Genomic DNA, 21,643 nt, shown 5'->3' on the forward strand with positions numbered 1-21,643 from the left:
ATGATTACAGGCCTATCATCTCTCCAAATGCGAATGCAGAAAAGTAGGCAAATCTGAACACAAACATGAATTATTATAAATAATAAGCATTCTGAACTAACTACTTAAATGCAAGTTCATTTTCAGATCATCAAATACTGTGCAAAACCGAAGCCTTATGTTAACCATGTCCAGACGTGGCACATCTCGGATTGACAATTGCATATTGGAAACGTGTAATGTGGTCAGACAGATCGGTCTTCCAGATTTTCTGTGATTGCAGAATTGCTGCAGAAAATTACAATACAATCTTAGAGCAACAATAACATGCGCCTCCTTCAAGATGATGTCTTTTTACCACCACATCCATACATTTTTTAACAAGACAATGTACAACCACATGCTGCATACATGGCTCTGAAAAACAAGGGTACAGATAATGAATGGCCTGACCTAGACCCCAATATAGAATAAGTGGAGAATTTTTAAACGAATAAAAAAATGCAACATACAGTGTTATGGTTCGTCTCTTTATTCCTGCACCCCATTGAGAAAAAGGCCCTACCAATCAAAAAGCCGCTGATTAAGCAAAAACAAGGCCAAAGCTTAACTGCCTGTAACATCCGGCCCCTGACTGCCCCTGTGGAAAACACTCTTGGCCCCTCCCCAGGCTGCCCTCTGTTTGCCGTGGCCCTGGGCTCTCTGGGCTGGAAAAAGGGCCTCGCTGGTGCTTTTCAATTAAGCCTCTCCAGCGGGCTGCGCAAAAGCCCACAGGGATTACCTTAATGCTGGCCTGCATGTGCCAGAGGGGAAGTCATCGGATGCAGGATCAGGGTGGCAGGGAGAGTCCTGGGCTGACCGCTTGAACGTAAGCTAGACTCCCAAACCACACACACACAAGCACAGGTCTAGGTACAGTAAGCCGATTGTGCTTGACGCAATGTTTTGGCGGCGGTTTTAGGAGAAGTCTCCCGAGTGTTTTTATACCTGAAGCACATTTAAGGCACGTTTTTGCCCAACACAGAATTTAAATTTAATGTAAATATAATTCCTTGTGTAACGTTTTATGTAATTACAGTACTGCTCAAAAGTTTAGGGTCACTTTAAAAAAAAAATCACTTTTCCATGCAATTCACAAACAACATTGTCCATTTCACAATTAATTCAAGTGTATCCGATGATTTTTAAAGAATTAAAATTGCTTGTATTAAAGCCTATTTTTGTATAAAGGCTTATTTTGCATATAGTCCTATTCTCTGCAATTCTCAGTCCTCTGCCTAAATCTCTTGGTATGGCCCCTAATTCAAGTCAAGGATGTTATTGAGCTAATTGGGTGCTAGGAGACCTTTGCTCAATTGTGATGCACAGCTGAAAAACATTATACCAATAAGTGAGCATAAAAGGTAGCACAACATTCTAGGTTAGTTTAGTAATTAAAACATCAGCAGTTGTTGGCTTGATTACATGCTCAAAATAGCCAGAAAGAAACAACTTTCTTTAGAGAACCTTCAGTCCATTGTTGCATTAAGGAAGTAAGTCTACTGAATTCCAGATATTGCCAAGAAACTGAAAATATCTTTCCATGCTGTTAATTACTTTATTCGAAGAGTAAAACAAACTGGCTTTAACAAGAACAGAAAAAGGAGTGGGAGGCCCTGATGCACAACTGTGCAAAAAGATAAGTATCTTGGAGTGTGCAGTTTGAGAGAAAGAAGCCTCACAGACTGTCAACTGACAGCTGCCCTAAATGGAACCCATAAAACACCAATGTCGGCATCAACGGTCAAGAGACGACTTCAGGATGCTGGACTTCATGGCAGTATTGGCAAGAAAAAGCCATACCTCACACTGGCCAATAAAAAGAAAAGACTGCGATGGACCAAAGAGAAAAGACAATGGACACTGGATAATTGGAAGAAGGTGTTGTGGACAGATGAGTCCAAGTTTGAGGTCTTTGGATCGAACAGAAGAACATTTTTGAGGTGCAGGACCAATTAAAAGATGCATGACCCATGCTTAATGCCATCTGTTAAGCATGGTGGAGGCAGCGTGATGGTCTGGGGATGCTTTGAAGGTGGTAAAATAGGAAATAGGTAACATTTATACAGAGTGAAAGGGATCTTAAAGCAAGAAGGATACCACAAGATTTTGCAGCTCCATGCCTTACCCTGTGGACAGCGCTTAATTGGGACCAATTTCATCCTACAACAGGATAATGACCCCAAACACACCTCCAAATTGTGTCGGCAATATTTAAGAAGTAAGGAGTCAGCAGGAATTCTGACTGTAATCTAGTGGCAGCACAGTCTCCGGATCTTAACCCTATTGAGCTGTTTTGGGAGGAGCTTGACTGTATGGTACGGAGGAAGACTACATTAAGTGAAGGTCAAAACAGTGGTGAATTTGTTCTTGGGGGCCTGCCCTGTGTGTATCTGACAATCAGAACTAAAGTAGTTGGGCACACACTCCTGCACCCTATTAATTAATATTTTTAAAAATATCAGATTTTTCATGTCACTTCATTAATTAATCAAAATCAAGAGGACTTTACTTTAATTTCTCAATACATAAACATTATTTAAGGCCATAGTGCGACACAGAGCTAAATGACAGTGTGTACCAGTGTGCACACAGCCCAACAAACATCCAATGACAAGACAATAGGCTACATGAACAGAACAATGAACACAAGAGTCTGCCTTAGACAGGACATCGAAACAAAACACGTCCCTGAATGGAGGGCCTAGAAGAATAGAGGGCCTAGTGCACACTAATAGCAACAAAGACTCAGGTAAAAGATAAAATAACAATATTTTTTAGGTATTTAAATAATTTTTATGGTGTATAAACTAAATAAACTAAATTTCACTCTTTTGTTTAAAATAAAATGTTTTATTTATGAGATTGCTCAGTGTACAATTCATTTTCCAATCCATACAGGCAAAATTTTAAACTATGCAATGACAACTGACCATTTTTAACTAATTGTTTTTGTAATTGTGCAAAATTAAACATATTTATGTATTTCCAGAAAGGTTTTAGTCTAGTCAAGGTATAATACAGGGCAACCGATCCAAGAGGTCATTTTTTAGGCCCAACAACAAAAAAAACATTCCAGTACCAGTAACAAAAGCATTCCAGTGGGAGATTTTACTGGGTTGGAAAACTGCAATCAAGAAATTTATTAGAAATAATTTCACAAGCATGAAAAGCATCCCACATAACTAGAAAGTAGAACTAAATACTCTGTGTAACAAAATTTGGAAGATGTATGTAGTGAGATACAAGGATGGACACAATGCTAGAAACCATCTTCTTCCAAACCAATATCTATGTGAAGAAGAAAGTGGCCCTTAAGTTCGTATACTCATGGTATCTCTATAGAAATGGTTCTGTTCTTCATTGTTCTTCATTTGTCAGATCATGACCCCATCTCGAATCCCTCTAGTTTCTGTCCATGGCAAGGTCTGGTTTGTTTTGGCAGAAGATCACTTTCCGGCGGTAGCAGCAGCTGGCAATCGTGCCACTGCCTGAAGCCGTTCAGGGCCAGACTGTCGTCCGCAGGTCAACTGTTCTGCTGACGCTGGTGTTCCCACCATGAGCTAATGCCATTCCAGAAAGATCCCCATGTAAGCCCCTCTTTCTGCCACACAGATATAAAGGCTGGAGGTGGCCAGGGCAGAAGGTAGCACACACCGTCTGCGGATCCCTGTTTACTCAAATAGCCTCCCAGGGCTCCTCACACCTCCCTCCAGTTCTCTTGGTCTACTTAAGCGAAACCTTGTTCGAAGACACGTTCGGGTATCCCAGACAGTAAGGCAGAGATTCGCCAAGACCTGCTTAACAACGCCAGTCCACGTCAAGCCAAGCCCAGTCATTATGGATATTGCCATCCAGCACCCCTGGTTCCGACGTGCCCTGGGCTATCCATCCCGCCTCTTTGACCAGTTCTTCGGGGAGGGCCTGTTTGACTATGACCTCTTCCCCTACGCCACCTCCACCGTCAGCCCTTATTATCGGTACTCGCTCTTCCGCAACTTCCTGGATTCCTCCAACTCGGGCATGTCTGAGGTAAACAGCTGGCTGGGTTTAAATATTGTGTGACTTTGTTGGTTGTAGTGCTCTGTTCCAAAGCTTGGTTAGGAGGTAGAGTACCTAAAAGGTGATTTGAAGTACCACCACAAGCTTTGTAAAGGGTTATTAGCAGAAGGGAATACCTTCTGAGAGGTGTGTGGTAGTAGAATGACATCAAAACAAAATTGAGTTATCATGTCAGTTGATTAGAATATGTGGTAAAGATCATGGTGTAACATTAGCAGCATCATCCGACAGCTAAGCCTGACAGACAAATGTGTTGAGCGTTGGGGTACACCAGAGATGGCTTCCAATTGTTGACTATTGAGTGGATAGAATTTTCAAACATGTAAAGTGCTCTCTGTTGCCCAACAATTGGCCTGATCGAAAAGGTCTTTCTTGAGCATTGACTCCTTTGAGCAGTTTGTATTAGCCTATTTCTGGGCAATAAAACATTGTCACCTCTGTGTAGTTTAGGGTTTTGCTTGGCTAAGAAGCCCAAAGGCTCTTGAAGAGTATGAAGAGTTCCTCAATTTGATTCTTCAATGGAAACCAAAGTTTCCTTTGGTTCTTCCCTAGGTGAGGTCTGACAGAGACAAGTTCATGGTCTACCTGGATGTGAAGCACTTCTCCCCCGAGGAACTCAATGTAAAGGTGGCAGAAGACTACGTGGAGATCCAAGGCAAGCATGGGGAGAGACAGGTAAGCCTTCGAACCTCATTTGTTAATCAAATGTTGTCTTTTCAGGGTACTCTTACAGGATTTGCCTCAGCTTTTCAAACAACCTGTGTCTGCCACTGCATACAGCCAGAGGCAGACATGTTTCCGATTTAATTCACAAGCTAAGCTTATACATACAAATGAAGCCCCCCTCCCTCCCACCCCCCCTCTGCCTCTTAGACAAGTTCAAGAAGAAGTGGGTTTCATGGATTTATACTGTCAGTACTCTGCAGCCTCCCAATGCCTGTGCATCTTGGTGCAGGAGAGGGCAAAATACAGCCTACTATCTGATTGACAGACAGGCCTCAAGGGCAAAGTGACATAACAAGTACCAGCAGCAATAAGCAGCAGCCTGTACCATAATTGACTCTCAGGTCAGTGGACCAGCTTTTGCGCGATGCGTGGACATCTACATACATCTGCAAACACCCGAAGGGCAGATGAGTCTCCAGAAGTCACATTCTTCAAGATGACTGATAGCTCACCATCTCTTGGGGGATTTGTTCAGTCAAAACTGATTTAACTGGAGAGAGTGAAAGATGGCACTGTCTTGACAGTGTGTCGTGGTTGTGGATCTTCAATTACCTTCATACCCTTCACTGCACTAACTTAACGATTGGTATATGGAAGTCCCTTTGGGTGCATGGTGAAAGTTCAATTGACTAGATCAAATAGGATAACTAAGTCAAATATCTGAAATATTCTTGGCATATCGGTCACTATTGAACAAAAGTCTTGTGTCCCCGAAAGGGCACCTTTCTTAGCCTTCAATGAAAGTCAATTTTGGAGCATTTCTATTCGTCCATTCTTTTTGAAATTAGGGCACAATGTTTAAGCAGCTAACATATCTACATTATATCAAAAAGCCTAAATATTACAAACACATCATATTACACATAGTACAACCATCTGTAAAAACTGCTGTACTGGACAAACCACATCTAATTCTTCCCTGTTTCTTAGTCTCCTATTTGTCATTCCCTCCCTCCTCCTCTTCCTCATCAGCCCACCACTGGTTTATGCACATGTTTTAGCCTTAAGGGAGAGTGCAGTTGAGGGGAAATCTCTCGGAATGTTTTCACCAGATTGACGTCGTCCCTGCGTCATAGACAGCTATCCCTGTGGGACTCTATGCGCCCTTGTGAATAATCTTTACAGGCCAAACTGCCTTTACCCTAAATCTGTTTCAGAGCATGACCCACTCTCTTGCAGATGTGACCGGTGATTGCCTGAATCTAGTTATATTTGGTACAACTTTGAGTTTATGAGCAGTTAAGAGGTTTTTAAACATCTAAATGAAATAGTCTATGCATATCTTTTACATTGATACATTTTGTTCTGGGAAAGTCAGTGAAAAGACTTATGGTATATGTGCAACACACGTGACAGGCGTCACACGATAAAGGAAATAATGGAATTGTTCTTTTTGCCTACTGTTGTCTTTACAAAAAGCCTTTGATGATCCATTACTTCTTGCACAGACACACCAACATGTACCTGTCACGGTTAATCAGTTAGAGGGGGGCTTTGTAAGTAAGTCCAGGTTGTGTGATTGGAATCAGGCCATATCTGCTGAGCAAAGGACAATAGGTGTACACTTCAAAGTAGTATGCCTGTAGGGTCCTACTGTTTGTGTATGAATGAGGTATTAGTGAAGTAAGCATGTCTTTTTTTTCTTAATCTTAAACCACTTAAGATGTTTAGAGTCCCACATCAATTAATGTTTCTTGCCATGAATTAGTTTAAAAGCTTTGGGCGTCCAGTTCAATATTCAGAGTCCCACAGGGCTCTATTTTAGGATCTATTAAATTGAGGTTTATTTTGACAGAAACAAAGTTATTAGAGTCAAGAATTGAAGAGGGTCCTATAAACACAGTTTAGGCAGTCTTGTATTTGGTTCTACACTCTCAATACTTGATTTCTTAACATTAATTAACTGAATCCCTGAAACCTCTGCAATTTCAAACCCAAAGCAGGGTTATATTATCTTAAAACTCTCCCTATGCTCATTCCCTCTCTTCCTTTCCCACAGGATGACCATGGCTACATCTCCCGCGAGTTCCACCGCCGCTACCGCCTGCCCTCCAACGTGGACCAGTCGGCCATCACCTGCACCCTGTCGGCCGATGGTCTGCTCACCATCTGTGGGCCCAAGTCAGGCGGCTCAGAGAGCGGCCGTGGAGACCGCAGCATTCCTGTCACCCGTGACGACAAGACTAACTCTACCCCCTCCTCTTAGGCCGCCTCATATAATAGTTGGCAGGAAAGGGGGAGTGAGTGGGGGCTTAGCGGGGGCCTTGGCTTCAAGCAAGGGCGGGCACCTCACCAGTAGGTTTGGCGGTTAGGCTAATAAAGATCCAACCCCCTCACATTTACTAAACTTAGCCCTCTCCCGACTTTGCCCCTATAAGGTATCCATGTATATCTAGCCTAATACCCTCTTCTAGATCCTAGCTAAACACAAACTATGATTGTTGATTATTATACTAATGTGAGGAACAGATAAAGAGGAAGGGCTGAAATGGGTCTGAAAGTTGCAAAGCAACCAGTTAGTTGAAAGGTTCCCTAAATCTAAACCCCTTACCTTCTGGACCCCTTCTTCTCAAGAGTTGAAGTTTCAACTAAATAAACTGTTGCTAAAAAGTCATTTTCACAGCTTTTAAAACAGATTTTCATCAATCTATTTGCCTGTTCTTGGCAAATAAGGGTATGATGTTGCCCGCAACTGAGAGAGTATATCAAAAAAAAAGTGGATAGAGGGTTTAGGGGTTTGGTTTAGGTTGCATTCGCTTTGTTCTGCTCAAGAGGGGTTTGATCTGCAAGAGTCTTCATAACTGGGATCATCCAGCCACATGGCTAGTCTTCCTCACCTGTCCACTTTCTTCTTGCCTTATCTCTTATGTTTCACTGATTTTTTTCTCCCTGTCCTGTAGCCTCTAGTTCTACTTATAACTTATAGCAGCCTCTTTCCTGAGGGGTCTACTAAAACACATGATCACAATAAAGTTGTATCATTAACCAAGAGGCAAAATGATCTTGTTGTGTCTTTTTCATGTCACCACAGTACCACAGAAAGTCATAATGACCTTGAAATTACTCAAAAATAAGAAAATCACACATTTTAAAAGGAATATTTTGAATGGTTAATTTCTTAGAAACAAAATATTACACCTTTACTAAGTCAATTGCCACCTTTGCTAGTTTGCTAAAAAGAAATTAAAGTTCTGGACTGATATGGGCACCTGCAGTTCATATTTATTAAGCAACAAAAATAGAGTGAGTAACTGAGATGAATTTGTGCACCAGAGTGTAATACTTAACTATTTTGAGTTAGTTGAACATTTGTGGGCACATATACATTCAAACTGAGATCTTTGAAGTGAACCAACTTATAATAACTGTTGTTTAATAACTGTTTAGTCTGTTGCCATTTTCAGCTTCTTTTCCATTGGCCTCTGTCACTATTTGCATACTGGATGTGTCCAACAGTTTCTGACACTCACCATCAGTGTGTAGTGATTCCCCCTGGGCTACCTTAAAAATAATCAAGTTTCTCTTTAGTTGTAATAACTTGATGTTTTAATTTAGGCTAACTCATTCCCCATTACTTAAAAAAATTGAGCCAACTGGCTGCCTTAAAAAAGTAAGTAAACTCAACTTATCCGGTCTTACAATTTTTTAAAGTAAATTCTTAAAACTTTATCTGGGCTTACAGTGCATATATGTATAACAGACCATAATGCTAATATAAATGTGCTGATAATGTCAAGATGAACAGATGCAGGTTCAACTCAATACTTTTATATTATTATTATAAGAGCAATACTAACATCTTCGGTCAGCCACAACAATAGAATAGAAGAACAAAATAAAATACTTAATACTCTTTCATGAATAAAGAAATGTCAAAAAAATGCTAAAAATTAATCTCCCACTTTATTACTATTATTACTCATAAGTATTACTGGTATTTATTCAACATCACCATGCAGAAAACTAAATATGCAACAATACCTGTAGAAAAATAAATAAAAAATAATTATGGAAGACATACTGAGTTCAATGATCGTCACTGAATACATTTCAGAGGCTTTCAAATGTTTCTGACCAACTTATCCGTACTGTGGCAGATGCTGAGCCAGGGCCCTTTAAAGCAGATGTTTCTTCTGCAGAGATCTGAACTGTTCAAAGTTTGCTCCAAAACGCAAGTGAGTGTCCATCATTGTTGTGGTTTAACCTTTGTGATCGTCTGTGGAGTGCAGTATTTTAGTGCCACACTACTCTAAGAATGGCTTTGTACAATGACAATTTGGCAAAGAAATAAAACGTATATTCTGTTCATAAATCATAAATCATCACTCAGTTGGTATACTTATGTGGTTTCATGACAATGTTATTTACAACCTTAATTGCAGACAGTATGTGCCGAAGCTATTTCATGCTTTGTCTGGTAAACTTAAAAAAAAAAAATTGTTAATAAACATTAAATCATGCATTTTAGGCTTGCAACACATTCTAAAAAAGTTGTGATGGTAAAGCATTTACCACCTGCCATCCATTTTTATAACATATAAAAGGCAGACCAGTCCAATACTTGTACCCTCCTCTTTCTCTTCTTCTTCTTCTTCTTCTTCACAGCCATGCTTTTGCAATGTATGCAGCATGTGGTTTTGCATTGTCTTGTTGAAAAATGCATGGGGACATCCCTGGAACAGATGTCTTTTTGAAGGTGTTGCATATGTTGGTCTAAGGTCTCAATGTTCTTTTCTGGACTTGTTGCTAAAAACAGCATACGATTCTTTTTTATCTTTGGTCTAGAGCTCAGAGCATAAATTTTTCTGAAAAACATTTTTAATACTGATTCGTTTATCTACCCCAGATGCCTCCGAAACACCTCACAATTTCATGAGTTGTGTAACAATTTTATGCCCTGTACACCACTGACAGATGTGTTAGAGTTATACTCTCTGCATTTACATACATTTGTTGCATTTTCTTTACAGCCTCAACTCAACTTCTGACTTAGGGTAGAGCTGCATAGCTAAAACCAGCAGTAGGAGCCTTCTTGATGGCTGAAATCTGTCAATTCTGCAATTTTGTAGCTTCAATACCTAATTTGCTCCAATAGTTTTGCAGCTCCACTGCAAAACTGAAGAAGGTGGAAAGCCAAAGGGTCTTTTACGTTTTAGGTAAGTTAAGAATGGTGTAAACCAATGTTTCTCCAAATTACCTCGTCTAAAGTAGCTTTCCACATTTGTAACCTCCCTCCATCTCAACTCAAGGCTGAAGTCAAACCTGAGGCTGCGGGCTTAGGCTCGGACTTGGGCTTATCTGCAGGTGGGTCTCCAGCAGCAAAGCAGCAGAGTCCACCATGTTTGAAGATGAAGAGCTAGCAAATGAGCACCAAGATGGTGCCAGGTCTGCTGGATAGGAAGAGGGTTGAGGGGGTGGTCCTTGTTGAGGGCAGAGCAGACCGAGGGGAGGCTGAGGGTGGTATGGTGAGTTGTGGTGGAGCCCCTGGTGTTCAGGAGGTGTTATAGAAGGAGTAAGAATATTCCCAAAGCCCACAAATGGAGGTACTGTGGAGTGCCAGGTGTTCTGCTGAGGGATAGCTGCAGAGGGATGTGGATGAGGAGAGGGCACCTGAAGCAGTTGTTGATGGCAATGCTGAGGAAGATGAAGGTGGGGCATTCTGTATGAAGGACATTTCACAGCAGATTGATTAGTTTCTCATGTGTAGCTCATAATAAAATGAATGCACTTATCTTTTATGATTATGTAGTATTTTATTTTTTTATTCTTTAACTATGATCTTTTGGCTATGGATGTCCTAATCTGTCTCACTTTCAGTTCTTCTTATTGGCTTTGCTGAATCATCTCACTACATTTCCAATGATCCCACTCTGCCAGAGGATTCTGTCATATGCAACATCTCATCCAATCATGAACTGTACACAACACATAGTTCCACCTCACCTGAATACTGATTTGACTTAGCTGTGTTTCATTCACTCCCTATATATATAGGCCTGTTTGTTTAACATGTAGCCTTGCAAGGTATTGCCAACCTTTTCAATGCTTAAAGAATGATGTTTTTTCCTTGTTTATTGTTTTTTTCTAGGTATTCTGGCTATCTGACTCTCTCTCAGTTTAGGTTTAAGACTCAATGTTGGCCCTGTTTGTTTTGTTTGTCTTGATATTGTGGGATTGGTGTGTTGAATCCATTATTAAACCTAGGTTTAACCCTGTTGCAAGAACCTAAACAGTCTTTTGAGCGTTAAACAATCACAAATCTTTGCCCCCCAATCTGCAGAGCAACCTGTGTCTACAAATATATAAAAGTAACTAATTGTTAGTGTATTTATTTATCTTATAATCCAATAATTTATTTTACATTTGTAATACGTGTACAGTACCACGCATTCTGAACACAACTGATCTTTATTTAACCTTTTCTGGACTATTAATGTGAAACAACCGTGCTTTCCAGATATGACGGCATGCCCAACAGGCAACATCAGCTTCCATCTACTTATAACCGTATTAGCATTAAAAATGTCCCTTCAGGGTGAATCCTGTCAAGATCTTTTACCTCTGATGCTCGTGGATGATCTCTGTCTGGGTGTGAAGACGTCCCCATGAGTGAGTGTGTGTTGGATGGCCTGGTGACACTACAGAAACAGTGTCCTGAAGGCTGTGTACTGGAACCCATATAGGCTGCAGAGGTCGCTTGACTTTGTTTAAGTCTGCCTGGCCTTTCGTGTGAACGTCCTTCCTCAGCTGCTGGTGGAAAGCACTAAGACCTACAAAAAAGGGGAAAAAGTAAAGAATTAAAAATAGATTATTATATTCCATTTGTATTCCATTTCAACAGTGTCCTTCATACTAGCAGTAGAACCCACCATGTTTCAGAGACGTGTCTGAGGCTCTTCTACCCTCCTGGAAGCTGGGAACCTGCAGGTCGTTCTGGAACCTTTCGACAGACGAGTGAGTGAAGGGACATCTTGCTGAATTCTGTGAAAATGGGTGGAGTCCCTGGACCTGGTGGACGTAGGGATCTGTACCTGGCCCTGAAAAGTCCCCAGGAGAATCAAGAGGGGAGCTGAAGGCACTGGAGGATGAGCAGAGTCTGAGGCTGCCATCTGAGACGCCATCGTCCACTAGATCTACAATAATACCTGCGGACAGAGAAAGAGCAGGAATCTGTATGAATTGGAACTAACTACTTATACAATGTAATCTAAAAATAAAATTTATCAATAAGGTCTGTGCAAAGGTTAGGGCACATCTAACATTAGCCAGTCATCAATGTTTTCCCCACTCTTTTTAGCACACAACCTCTAATTTAATATATTATATATATATATACAAACCAAACGTTTTAGAAGTGCAGTATGCCCCAGACAAGCTGTATTTTTATTTTCTTAGCAATGACTTTATTACAGCTTATCACACCTTTACCGCACCTTTAATAAATAAAATTATCATTTAAAATGTGCTTTTTATATTTACTCAGGTTATATTTGTCTGATATTAAAGTTTGTTTGCTCATCGGAAAAATATCAGCATGACAAAAAAGCAAAAACAAAAGATATCTGTAAGGGTGCAAATACATTTTCACGCCACTGTAGTTAAGTAACAGTGTTTAGAACAAGCTACTTACTTGGTGGATGGCATGAGTGTTTAGAAGATGAGACTTCTGAGACAGTATGTCTGCGTACTGTGCTCCCACCGGTGGTGAGATTGAGAGGCAATTCCTGTTCCGCTGCCACAGAGTCTTTAGTTGACGCCTTCTCGCTAATCCTAGTGTCCAGCAGGTTGTTGGGGCAGGGGGATTTTCTGTACTGCAAAAGCTTTGGCTCTACCTCTCCCAAAAATTCTGTGCCTGGAAGGGTGTAAGCAGGTTCTTTAGACCACTCTTGACTCTGTCTGGTTTGCTGCTGGTTCTTGTGCTCGGCCAATCTCTCCATCAGGAGCCAGTAGATGGCAGAGAAGTGGTTGTAGCTGCCATTCTGTAAAGACTAGAGAGATAGACATACAGTATATTAGAGAAGAATAGATACAAGATCACAAGATATACTGTCTGGCCAAAAAAAAAAAAAAAAAAAAGTAACCGCAGGTTTTTTGCTTAGCTAAATCCAGGTGGCGACATAACATACAAACATACAGTTTTGATCAGGTCACCTCTACGTACACTAATGACGTGGCATAAATGTTGTTGTAATTTTATTGGGTTTGTATACTTGTTTTTTCAGTAACCACAAAAATTAAAACATAGATATCAAATCATAGATATAAAATTTATGCAGCATTTCTCAGTTTTCGCTATAAGAACTGCCTGCCTACTTCATTAAAGTAACATAGTGCAGTTAGCAGCATGCCGAGCTCAAAGTAGCAACAATAGAGTCTTCATATACCTCCAACAGGGCAATTTTATTGATCAGTTATTGATCAAGGTGTTATTATCAGGTAAGAATGCTCAATAACATTGTTTTAAATTACTTTATATGATGAACTGTCATGTAGCATCATGTAGCAAATTTAGCATCTAAAGAGTGTAAACTCTCTGAAACACATACACAAGGACCCAAGTGTCGCTTACTTCTATCGTCCGCTGCTTGTCGATGCCCAGAGCCTGCATTAGACTAAGGACTGGCTCACTGTAGCTCTCCGTCTGGAGGAGGCCATCTGGACAGTGAGGGTCAAAGGAGGGTTGGCAGGCAGCTGTAGGGTCAGCCTGCATCCAGCGGTGCTGCTTTATCTGGGCCACACTGATGCGCTTGGCTGGGTCCACTGCCAACATCCTTCGAATCAGGTTTTCACACTCTGTAGAAGAATACACAGCACCAGTCAAAAGTTTGGATACACCTCTCCTGATTCAATATGTATTTCTTTCTTTTTTTAGGATTTTTTACATTGTAAATGTAATGTTAAAGACATTAATTAAGCTATACAGGAACACGTGTGGAATTATTTAGTAAACAAAAAGTACCACATTTAGGTTTGAAACAGATCTGCAGATCTGACAGTAATGTAGTATTGGAGGTGAAGAAGTGTGGGATTATATACAGAGACTATGGGATTAAATTATGCAGTATTATGTATTTTTATTGCTTCTGAGCTCCCACTAAAGTTGGGATGTATAATTTTGACACTAAATGAGCGCTAAATGACATGCTTTACACATGCATTTCTGGACTTGCTGAGATTGAGACAGAGAGACCATCACTGAAAGTTAAAGAAGCACGTGGACTAAAGTGGTAGAGAAACATTACAGATACAGCTCTGGAAAAAATTAAGAGATCACTTCAGTTTCTGAATCAGTTTCTCTGATTTTGCTACTTATAGTTTGAGTAAAATGAACATTGTTGTTTTATTCTATAAACCATGGACAACACTTCTCCTAAATTCCAAAATAAATATTGTCATTTAGAGCATTTATTTGCATAAAATGAGAAATGGCTGAAATAACAAAAAAAGATGCAGAGCTTTCAGACCTCAAATAATCCAAAGAAAACAAGTTATATATAAGTCTTATTCATAAAGTTTTAAGAGTTCAGAAATCAATATTTGGTGGAATAACCCTGGTTTTTATTCACAATTTTCTCCTCCACCAGTCTTACACACTGCTTTTGGATTTTATGCCACTCCTGGTGCAAAAATTCAAGTAGTTCAGCTTAGTTTTATGGCTTGTGATCATCCATCTTCCTCTTGATTATATTTAAGAGGTTTTTAGTAAAAAAAAAAAAAGTTTTAGTAAAATCAACAATTTTAAGTGGTCCCGTATTTTTTTCCAGAGCAGTATATCACAGTATACAGTGGCAATGATAGTGGCACTACTCTCCCTATTACAAGTATGTGGAGTATTAACATTACAATTTTAAAAGCTAATAATTGTAAGGTAAAATGCTATATAATGATGCTTTTGTGCAAATTCAAAATATGGTTTCAGGAATTTCTTAACATAGTTTTTTAGAGCAGGATTCCCAATGTATTGCTCTACACACCCTGTGACATGAAGTAGGGCACTCTGAAGCGTCCTTCTGTGACACGTTGTTTCAGGATAGGAAGTGTAGCACCGTCAAACGGCAAAGAGCCACACACCAGCACATACAGAACCACTCCCAGACTCTGAAAAAAATCAAAGAATATATTTTTAAAATCTGCTCTTCAATTCCCATTTCATCAGAAGGTAAGGTCAAGCATGCACTTACAACAGCACTAATGAGAGCTTGAGAGTAAGATGATCTAGCAAGCTAACGCTAATGTTGTGCTCTAAATTATTTATGAAGATCTTAGGCTGATGCGTTACATGTGTTCACCATTACATGACTGAGTTCAAACAAGTCCCAGCATTAAGACTAAGAGGGCTGTTCAGAGGAACTTACCCAGATATCCAGCTGTGGTCCCTCATACTCCTTCCCCTCAAAGACCTCCGGGGCAGCATACGGAGGACTTCCACACCAGGTAGACAGAAGTTCACCAGGTACATAGAAGTTTCCAAAACCAAAGTCTGAGAAAGACATGGAGAAAAAAAATTAAGCCAGGTCTTTTTTTCACTTGTGAATCATCTAACTTCAAAAATGCTTTCTGAATAAATAGTCAAACATTCTCAGAGACACACTTTGATTAACGCTATCCCAGAAGGATGGAAACTGAGATAAATGTGGTGATTAGATTAAATCCAAATAATTTACCTACATTACATCTACCCTGCAGGCACGTAACACTATTAGACATTATCCTGATGTAAAATATTTGTAATTTGACGTCATGACCAACATTCAATCTGAAATTAACGTCTATTGGACGTTGGTGGCCAGCTGGGTACTCAGCTGCTTCCTCTCTGAATCAGGCTATTGATGAGCTACAGGTTGCCTTCAAACAGTTACTCAACAAGTCTCACTTTATGGTCTAAAATTGGTTCTTAATTCTAAGAAAACCAAATGTATGATCATGTCCAGAAGTAACTCGCAGATCTTACATTCTGCTGGAATTTACATCCTGGGAGGAGACAAACCATCCTACAAGGTTTTGCTCTACAAGGTTCCCAAGATTAGTTTAGAACTGGGCAGAAATGCTTTTTCAATTTCAACTTCAATTTCAGCTTAATTAGTTGGTTTCTTTAAAACCAAGTTTAAAACCTCGGTGAAGAGTTCTGTAAAGGAAACATGCAATTGCTACTCTTAAATGTATTCTCTGTCTATTTTGTACTTTTATGTTGCTATTATGTTGTTATTATGCTTTTTCTAATAGTTTTTTTATGTAAACCCTTTGTTGTGGTTTTCTGTAACTGGAAATGGTGTGCCGTCTTGGCCAGATCTCCCTTTTGATCTCAAGGGACTTTCTGGTTATATAAAGGTTAAATTAAATAAATAAATTAAGGCTAGACATATGAACGAAGGGGACTGAATTTGTTTCTTTTTTTCTAAACAAAATGATACAAAAATATCCAGTTTATTCTTCCTACCTGCCAGTTTGATGTTCATGTTCTCATCCAGCAGCAGGTTTTCAGCTTTAAGGTCTCGATGCACAATGCGGTGCCTGTGGCAGTACTCCACTGCTGTGAGGATTTGCCAGAATGTTCTACGAGCTTCTCCCTCACTCAGACGTCCGTTGGAAGCAAGATAATCTTCATTTAAACAAAACGTGCAAGTCATTTTACTTTTTTATTGAATGCAATCTTTAATATGTATTACTATTTACAGATTAAATTCTCAACTGTACAGTTACCCTAATAAATTTTCCAAACCTTTCACTCTAATGTTGTTATCAATACCATGTATCATCATTACATTCATGCATATAGAACCAGTCAAAAATTTGAACACACCTTACATTTTTCACTACTTTAAAATATTCTGCATTGTAGATAAATACTAAAGTCATCCAAACTATGAAAAAAAATAAAATAATATTTAGTAAACAAAACCGTGTCAAACAAACCAGAAAATGTTTTATATTTTAGAGTCTTCATAGTAGCCCCTCTTGCTTAGATGACAGCTTTGGAAATCTCTGCATTTTTTCAGTCAGTTTTATGAGGTAGCGTCACCTGGAATTTTCAGCTTTCAGTAAACAGCTGTGCTGAACTTGTAAAGAGTTAATAACTTAAATGTCTAGCTCCTAATGTGTTGGAGAGCATCAGTTGTAAGGTTGTGAAGAGGTAGAGTTTGTATACAGTGATTAGTTCTATTTGAGTAATGTTCTAATCCATATTATGGCAAGAACTACTCAACTAATGATAAAAAAATACTTAAAAAAATAATCAGTCAGTTGCAGTCACAAAGACTATCAAAAACATTATGATGATGAAACTGGCCCTCATCAGGACTGACCCAATAAAGGAAAACAAAGAGTTTCCTCTGTTGAACAGGATAAATTCATCAGAGGTACCAGCCTCAGGAACCACAAGTTAACAACACCTCAGATAAGAGCACCTAAATGCTTCACAGAGTATTTTGGTTTGTTTAACATGTTTAAGTTACTACATGATTCCTTATGTGTTCATTCATAGTCTGGATCATGAATTCAGAATTCATTCAAAATGTAGGAAAAACATTGATTGTGGATAGTAGATTATTATTTTTGTCAGTGAGTGTTTTTATAGTAGAGCGAAATGACAGTAATAAATATGTTTCACGCATTAGAGTTAAGGACTTCATGGTTAGACTCACCAAACATCTCCCCATTCTTTGCATACTCTGTTACAATATACAGCATGTTTTTGGTTTCCATAACCTACAAAGCAAACAAAGAAAAAAAGACCCAAAAGCTGGTAAGGAGTCCTGTACATTTTTAGAACAGAGTATATAACTTGACTGATGTGTTTAAAGGATTTGGTCATTTTCCAGATATGGTCTTCTTGCATAAAGACATGACTCATGACACAGTGCTTTTCCTGTTTATCTTATTTCTATTATGGGGTACGTAAATAGTCCTCAGACTCACGGATACTGAAAATGAAGAAAACAGTTGAGTAGTGACCGAAATTGAGGTTATTAGTTTCCTCTTACACAAACCCCAAGGCCTTTGTGGAGACAGTAAAAATAACAGGAGGTAGCAGTCATGGGAATGTAGAGAATAATCAGTAGATCGGTTTATTAAGATTACTTAATGACTACGAACTTAAAGTGTGTGAACAGACCTCTGAGAACATTGAGGACATCATTTTGCAGTTAGTCATTAGTAAGCCTAAACAGAACTGTATGATCTGGAGAGCCATTGCATAATACAGCATAATACATGAACCAGCGATCTCCAGATCATAAATGAATACATTTTTGTAATAGATAGGCAAAAATAATCGTGGACTAGTTGAGTACCAACACAATCATTTATTGTAGCCCTCCTTTAGTTATTAATACCAGTTTCATAGGCCCTAAAATAGAACCCTGTGGAACTCAACAATTCTTCCACATGTTTGGTGTTCCCCCTTACATGGCTTGTGGCAACTGTATATGGCACTTCTTATGTCTTTCTTTTAACAATAGTTTTCTTTTTGCAACTGTTCCGCAATGGCCAGATTTGTGAAGTGTCCTTTTTTAGAACTTTATCTTTGACCTGTCTGGTGAGTTCTTTGGTTTTCATGATGCTGTTGTTCTCTAAAAAATTACTAATGCCTTCACGAAACAGGTGTATCTATACTGATACTGATACTGATCCACAATTCACAATGATGTGCTACTTTGTGCAGGTCTATCACTTAAAATCTCAATATATCAGTTTATGGTTGTAAGGTGACAAATTGTGAAAAGTTAAAGGGGTATGAATACTTTTTCCAGCCACTGTATGGGTTAAGATACATTGATCTGGAGGCTATAGGTGAGTTATAAAAAGTCACATATTATAGTGCATAAAGGAAGCTCACACACCTGGTAGAGTTTGATGATGTGCGGGTGGCTCAGAAGCTTCATAATTTGAACCTCTCTGTTGAGCTTCTCCAAATCGGCAGCATCCAAGCGGGTTTTATCGATGATCTTAATGGCGACCTAATAGAATGGATTACAGATGATCACTTACAACAAACTGGTCACAAGCATTTCAGCTAATCAAAGATGATTACCGATGACCTTGTCACAGGCAAGCTTTCCCAGACACTTCAATCCCAGAAAGTGTTTTTTAATTATCTGATTAGCTGGATCAGGTTGTTAGGAGCAGGGAAAATGCTACTGAATGGGTCTACCTGAACTAGGGATGGAAACCACTGATGCAGTACATTAAATTCAATAATTTTAAAACTGCAAAGACAATCTGGCTTTGTTAAATTATATAATATGGTTTAATTCACTGTAAAAGATACTAAAATGTAGAATACCTGTGTTTTAGTGACTTTGTGTCTGGCCAGTTTCACCACAGCAAAGTTTCCCTTCCCCAGTGTCCGCATGATCTCATAGAAGCCAACCTGAAGTGGTCTGGCAGGCTGGTTTGTGGGGGATCCCAGCCTGTTGTCCGATAACACCACCATGGTTAGCGCTGTGAAACTGCAGAACAAGAGAAACATCAGCAAATGGGTATTTAGAAGGAATTGAATAAACTATACATACCAGCCAGAGTATATGATGAATATGATGGAATATATTATCCCAGAAATACACAAATGCTGGGATTTTAATGAAGTTTACTGAAAGTTTATTGAAAAAAAAAAAACAACTATCTAATCCTGCACCACATATGTTGCAGTAGGGACTGTAGATCCTGTACACTCAAATCATCACAACAGCAGTGGAAGTGCGCACTATACCCGCTATATATATATATATATATATATATATATATATATATATATATATATATATACACAGCAATTCATATACATATAAGAACACTTCAGAATCTATAAAAAAGACTTCACTGGAGACTAGAGTGATTTATTCCAACAAAAGCAAGAGAAACTTGCCATTGACAAAATTACAAAACATGAACTACTTAAAATAGATAATGCTTTCTGCTAAGTTTATATCTTGCACATATCACAATGAGGGCTGCACGATACAAACACTGTATAATATATAAACATTTTTTTTCTGCATCTGTTGCAATATAAACTAATACAGTGATTGTCACCAGATTTTACCAGAGCTTTAATATGATGGATGAATTTGAGAACAAGTAAAATAATAAAATAAATGCAAAAATTAATTGCAAAATCATGTTAAAAAATGATTATACAAAATGTTGTAATGGTTAATAATGTATTTATTAGTGCCAATTAATAATTAGTTAAAGCATGCTGTTGTAAGTTGTTAAGTAATAAAGAATTACTGTGTTAAAAGTGTTATCATTGTGTCTTTCCAGGAGGAAACAGTGGCTAGGGGTGTGTGATATAGCCCTAAAATACTATTGCAATATTTGCAATGTATCTTTGCAATAATGATATTCTTGGCAATATGACAAAACAATGATTTTTATTCTAATTAATTTTAAGAATTTGCTATTGCAACAAAAAATAATTAAAGTTTTTCTCTTTATTATAAATAGGCTATATTTCTTACATTCAGTAGTTGCCTATTTTGTAAAGAGTAACTTACCAAGACACCTTGTATAAAATAATAATAATGTAGTAAAACAAAATATGTAACAAAAATTAAGTAACAGGAAACTTCACAAAACTAAGAAGCAGCATATTTAGTGCATGTGCACAAACTGACACATAAGCATTTTTTCTAATATGTATTACACTGTATAGGCAAGGTTTTCTTTTAAAAATAGACCACCTAAAAATGATGAGTTTCATTGATTTTACCAAATTGAAATCCTCTGGAATATAATCAAGAGGAAGATGGATGATCACAAGCCATCAAACCAAGCTGAACTGCTTGAATGTTTGCACCAGGAGTGGTATGAAGTTATCCAAAAGCAGTGTGTAAGACTGGTGGAGGAGAAAATGGCAAGATGCATAAAAACTGTGGGTTATTCCACCAAGTATTGATTTCTGAACTCTTAAAACTTTATGAATATGAACGTTTTTTTTTTTTTGTATTATTTATGTTTTTTTTTTTGTTTTTGCTTTTTTTTTTTGTTATTTCAGCCTGTTCTCATTTTCTGCAAATAAATGCTCTACATGACAACATTTTTATTTGGAATTTGGGAGAAATGTTGTCCATAGGTTTTAGAATAAAACAACAATATTAATTTTACACAAGCATATACCTATAAATAGCAAAATCAGAGAAATGTATTCAGAAACTGAAGTGTTTTTTTTTCACCAGCTGTATTTGAAATGTAGGACATTTAAGAAAAGTTAATGTTATAGACTTTTGCTCATTTGACCTCTAGTTGATGAAGTAAATGTGTGTGTGGAGGAGATAGGAGCTCACCTGCTCAAGCTTCACTGCAATACATCCCCATTATAATCCATCCCCAGCAGATGAATGAAGCTCCTGAAGCAGGTCAGATCCTTACACAGGAGTTTTACTATTCTTTCTCTTCTCTATTGTTTAATAAACGAGTGTAAAGAGACTCTGTTTCTCCTCCTGTAGTTTAACTCCTCCTCTGAGCTCCTGCTGCTCACTCTTAACTGCAGCTGTGCTGAATTGCTGTTTGCGCGCGCGCGTGTGTCTGTGCGTGCGCGTGTCTCTCCACTCCAGCGCGCCACCGAGACCTTACACACTCTTCATTAGCGTCACTGCGACGTCAAAGCACCTACCCTGGCTGGCTCGCGCGCGCTGCATCTGCTGCTGACGCGAAATTTCATGTTTCCAGGCAACGACAACGGCAACGCCCACGTGATTTAATTGAGGGCGACCACGTGGATGTTTTAGCCTCTTTGGTAAATAGATAAATAAATAAATAAATAAATAAATAAAAATGCAGAAAATGTATTGCAGGTAATTGCAGGGAAGTGTCATAAGAGACACTATAACTTTTTGTA

At 38.7% G+C, this 21,643-nt stretch overlaps 2 protein-coding genes across 3 annotated transcripts; one reads left to right on the forward strand and one right to left on the reverse strand.

Annotated features, from left to right (window-relative positions):
• The first annotated feature begins 3,628 nt into the window (after positions 1-3,628).
• Positions 3,629-7,795, forward strand: cryaa (crystallin, alpha A). The gene is made up of 3 exons (XM_007228689.4): positions 3,629-4,050; positions 4,633-4,755; positions 6,806-7,795. The coding sequence occupies exons 1-3, from the start codon at positions 3,859-3,861 to the stop codon at positions 7,010-7,012; spliced, it is 522 nt and encodes a 173-aa protein (XP_007228751.1). The 5' UTR covers positions 3,629-3,858; the 3' UTR covers positions 7,013-7,795.
• Positions 7,796-8,558: 763 nt separating this feature from the next.
• On the reverse strand, positions 8,559-21,336 carry LOC103027494 (serine/threonine-protein kinase SIK1). 2 transcript variants are annotated; one of them, XM_007228692.4, is made up of 12 exons: positions 21,090-21,336; positions 19,088-19,253; positions 18,645-18,761; positions 17,448-17,511; positions 16,244-16,405; positions 15,162-15,286; positions 14,781-14,904; positions 13,376-13,599; positions 12,437-12,794; positions 11,676-11,951; positions 11,366-11,576; positions 8,559-10,465 (listed from the first exon to the last, which is right to left on the reverse strand). In XM_007228692.4, exons 2-12 carry the CDS (start codon positions 19,235-19,237, stop codon positions 10,063-10,065), a joined length of 2,214 nt encoding a protein of 737 aa, XP_007228754.3. In that variant the 5' UTR covers positions 19,238-19,253; positions 21,090-21,336; the 3' UTR covers positions 8,559-10,062. The 2 variants fall into 2 exon arrangements, with proteins under 2 accessions (XP_007228754.3, XP_007228753.3); XM_007228691.4 differs by lacking the exon at positions 21,090-21,336 and having other exon boundaries at positions 19,088-19,426.
• Positions 21,337-21,643: the final 307 nt, after the last annotated feature.

This window comes from Astyanax mexicanus, chromosome 21 (genome assembly GCF_023375975.1).
Source record: "Astyanax mexicanus isolate ESR-SI-001 chromosome 21, AstMex3_surface, whole genome shotgun sequence".
NCBI lineage: Eukaryota > Metazoa > Chordata > Actinopteri > Characiformes > Acestrorhamphidae > Astyanax > Astyanax mexicanus.

Excerpts from the sequence above, each read along its gene's own strand:
- LOC103027494 (XM_007228691.4), bottom strand. The coding sequence starts at position 19,273 with ATGTTTCTCTTGTTCTGCAGTTTCACAGCGCTAACCATGGTGGTGTTA. Across the intron at positions 18,762-19,087 it reads ACAAAGTCACTAAAACACAG|GTCGCCATTAAGATCATCGA; the intron begins GTATTCTACATT and ends CCATTCTATTAG. Across the intron at positions 11,577-11,675 it reads AGACACGTCTCTGAAACATG|GTCTTAGTGCTTTCCACCAG; the intron begins GTGGGTTCTACT and ends CCTTTTTTGTAG.
- cryaa (XM_007228689.4), top strand. The coding sequence starts at position 3,859 with ATGGATATTGCCATCCAGCACCCCTGGTTCCGACGTGCCCTGGGCTAT. Across the intron at positions 4,051-4,632 it reads CCAACTCGGGCATGTCTGAG|GTGAGGTCTGACAGAGACAA; the intron begins GTAAACAGCTGG and ends GTTCTTCCCTAG. Across the intron at positions 4,756-6,805 it reads GCAAGCATGGGGAGAGACAG|GATGACCATGGCTACATCTC; the intron begins GTAAGCCTTCGA and ends CCTTTCCCACAG.